Source organism: Crocodylus porosus, unplaced genomic scaffold (genome assembly GCF_001723895.1).
Source record: "Crocodylus porosus isolate Cpor-Errol unplaced genomic scaffold, CroPor_comp1, whole genome shotgun sequence".
Lineage (NCBI taxonomy): Eukaryota > Metazoa > Chordata > Crocodylia > Crocodylidae > Crocodylus > Crocodylus porosus.
Window position 1 is genome coordinate 38172235 of NW_017728949.1, and position 3823 is coordinate 38176057.

The window sequence follows — 3823 nt, forward strand, 5'->3', positions numbered from 1 at the left end:
TAGTGTACAGGCAGGCAAGTGTCCCCTTGGGGGCTCTTGCCTTGCCCACAGATTGTGCCAGGGCTGGGGCAGGGGTGAGCTCCCTTAAGTGCCCCCTTAAGTGCCTTGGTCCGCTGGCTTTGCAAGGGCCATTCAGTGGGCCAGCAGGGCTAGTAGTCCCCCCATCCCCCAACGGGCTTAGTTTAAAGCCCGGTGGAGCAGGTCAGCCAGCCTGGCTGAGAAGAGCCTCCTCCCCAGGGGAGAGAGGTGGAGGTGTTGTTTGACCCCAGTACTCTTTCCTGCTGTGGCAGGGGGGTCGGACTTGATGATCTGCTCAGGTCCCTTCCGACCCTAGTAACTATGAAACTACGATGATGTAGTGGCAAAATCTAACTGTGCACCATGCTTTAGTACTTCCAGAAGATATGATAAGAAATGTGGTATATAAGTAGAAAACAAGCTTGCACTCCAGAGTCCCTCCGAAAGAGATCCTGACAACAACCCAAGAATTCTACTCTATGCAGACATAGGAAATGGGAGCGCCCTGAACAAGACTTCACAGATTGATCACCTGGTGTTGTCAAGTTCATTGTGCTTTGCAGCGGGGGGCATGTTATACTACTTTCTGACTAACCACGGTAATAGAATTGTAACCGCTAAAGGTTTAATTTATTATTGGTTAAGAAGTAACCATGTCCTAGTCTTGGAATGAATATCTGGTACAGGGCCCAATTTAACATTACTGGACATAACACATCATAGTTGCCTACTTTAAAGATTTTTATAAATCAGGCAGAAAAAAAAAATATTCCAGATTGAAACTTGGAAAACAAGAAGCCTAGGTACAAATAGGTGAAGAAAGTGCTTTGAGTTATGGCTACTCAAGTATATACATGCTTACCCACTACCACCAATTATTTCACAATTTTTGATAGCATTGCTCATTAAACTGAAAAGTATCCAGTATCCACCCTATGAAAATATCATTGTAACATAATTTTTCTTTTAAATGTTGATGTTAAATCACTTCAGATGCAGGATGATAGCTGTGTCCACTCTATGTTTGGGCCAGAATTCCAAATACGTTTCTATTCTTGTTAAATTCTATGCATGCAGCAATTTGCACTAATAAAAATCACATATATGAATTTACCCAGGGCATTAGGCACATTGTTATGTGATGTTCACTCCTAGTTGCTTGAAGCCACATTCCAACTCTGTCTCCCAACCAGAAAAACCCATAGAGGAAGCCAAGGCAAAATGCAAATTCTACAACATAAATATCTATAGAACTTGACAGAGGTAATAGGCTGTCATGGAGTAGACCTGGTGTGAAGCCTCCTAACTGCACAGTTCCTGGGAAAGAGACATATTAGGTCTAGGCAAGAGGCAGCATATTAGCCATAGAAAACCAATAGAATTACAATATTGTAATATTATAAAAGCCTAAGTCTGCCTGTCTGCAATGCTTTATTCACACTCTGACAGAAGGCAGCCTGCCACCATGATGGTGGGGACACAGGGGATGGAGCAGGGGGGGAGGGGTCCCCCCCCACACACACACTCCCTGGACATGGTGGCAAGAGTGGACAGAAGGGGGGGCCAGGTCTGTTCCCTGCAGGTAATGTGGGGTGGGGAGTGGGCCCAAACAAGGGAAAAGACAGCCCACCGTGGTGAGGAGGGGGAGAACAGCAGGCCTGGCCCAATGTAGCCATGGCAGTGGTTGGGGGAGAGTAGGAGCAGGTCTCCTGCTCCCCTCGGACCCGGGCCCACTCCTTCCCCAACTCCTCAGCCCGGCATCAGCCCCAAGCCTGCTCTTCCTGTCCCTGAGCAGGACCAACAAGGGGAAGAAGGGAGCAAGCCCAAGCCAAGGGAAAAGCTGGGCTGCCACAGCAGTGGGCAGGAGGGACAGGGGGCCCAGCTCAGCCCAATACAGCAGCTGCAGGGGGAAGGGAGGTGCAAGCCTCCTCCCCAACTCAGGCCTGGACCCATTCCTCCCTCACCCCTGCTGGTTGGCCCACATCTGGTTGGCCTCCCACCCCTCCCCACCCCCCGCCGCCACATTGGCCTGGGTGTGCTGCTCCCATCCCACCCCACCCCAGCAGCCCAGATTCTCCCCATCCTTGGGCCCTGCCCTCCCCTCACCCCCATAAGGACCAGGCCCGCTCCTCCCTTCCCCCCGCTGCTGCTGCGAGGAGGGAGGGAGCAGGCCTGGACCCCAAGCAGCAGGAGGGAAGGGGAAGTGGGCCCAGGGCACCGTCCCTGCCTGCTCCTCCCCCCGCCCCACATCATTCTTGATGGAGAATTGGCTAGTTAGCATATAACATCCAGATACTTTACATGAAACCCTGGAAAACCTGATACATTCATTCTTCTATAATTTTTGTTTCTATAAAAGGTTTACATTCAAGTAGAACCTTTCCATATACCATGTTACCACATTAAAAAAATATGACACACTGTGTAGTAAAATATTCAAATACAGAGTTTTCAGAATATTTAAGACTTTATAGGTTATAATATTTTCTTCCTGCATATTACACTATGGTTTTATTTAGGTTTGAATTGACCATCCAAACTGCTTCTACATTTGTGTCTTTTCCTAATCACAACATAAAAGGAAGAAAACCTTACTGTAACACTGACAAACTTTACCTGCAGAGGCTATACCCAACACTATTATCAAATAAACAACTAATCGTGAAGCCTCCCTCCTGTGAAGTATTAAATCAGTCTAACCATCAGACATTACAAATTATGATGGAAATCAACAGTATAGAATCTTTTCCTTACCTGTCTACTGTCTCTCTGGGATGATGAAGAGGAGGCACTTTTATGTGATGGAGTAGACGTTTTGTGAGCAGGAGATATACCCTTTTCCTCTGAACTCATGGTTGCAGCTAGTTCCTAATGATGATCTTGTGGTGTTAAAACCATACCAATCCTCTCTGAAACTCATGTACAAAAGGAGACTGGAATGTTTTTCCACATAATTGTTTCAGTTTATCCTCTACTAGCAGGAAGGTGATGAACTCAGATGGCATCCAAAATTCACCTTAATTTTTAAAAAAAGAAGGGAAGGAAGAAAGAGAAAGAATGAATAAGCTTTCACCCTTAAAACATTTCACTGCTCATCTGCAAGTAAACCAGAAGAAAGATCAGCTTTATTTACACCAGGACTCTTGGCTACTATGTTATAATATGGTTTCATGAATACATTTAACAGTAATCATCTTTATTTTATTTTTTACACCTGTAGTTGGTTAGCACTTTTTTTTACCTGCAATTGCAGTAACATTAAAATAATTGAAGAGCAGTGTCTTTGTAATTTACAAGAAAAATCCTTTCTTCCAAAAAAAAAAAAAAAAGTCTACAGAACTTTTACAAGGGAATTTTACCCTTAGTTGAAGTACTTTCGTGGTAGAGCTAGACTTGTCAATCAAGGCAGGTTGGTAGCCACGTGTATAAAGATCCGGCCAATTTAAGATAACTCTATGATGCAACTTCAGAATTCCTTCCTTTGAACTTCAATTCCCAGGTTATTAGATGGAACAAATACAGCAGACTACAGAGCAACTTCAACTGTTACCCCAACTTTAACTACATCTGTGCACTGTGCCAAAAAGGAACTTGAAAAGAATGTGACAGTTTAGCTTTCATTAGAATTTTCAAGCTTGTTTTAGAACAGTGGCATTTTTATGTGATCTCCATTTTATGTAGGAGAACACCTTTGGCATTTAAAAGCAACCCACGATCTAATGCACACCACTGACACCCTCCTCTGCCCCCCCCCCCCACACACACATCAGGTAAGTCTGTGGAAAGGGAAGGGCGGGGCAGATCA

General features: G+C 45.0%; 1 protein-coding gene across 4 annotated transcripts in view; it reads right to left on the minus strand.

Moving 5' to 3' along the window:
- OSBPL6 (oxysterol binding protein like 6) overlaps window positions 1-3030 on the minus strand; it is a 98761-nt gene extending 95731 nt beyond the window's left edge. For all 4 annotated transcript variants that reach the window (XM_019554490.1, XM_019554491.1, XM_019554489.1 and 1 more), the window contains exon 1: window positions 2773-3030. In XM_019554490.1, the coding sequence (XP_019410035.1) occupies window positions 2773-2871 (99 nt within the window). In that variant the 5' untranslated portion in view covers window positions 2872-3030. The remainder of the gene's footprint in view (window positions 1-2772) is intronic.
- Between the last annotated feature and the right edge of the window lie 793 nt (window positions 3031-3823).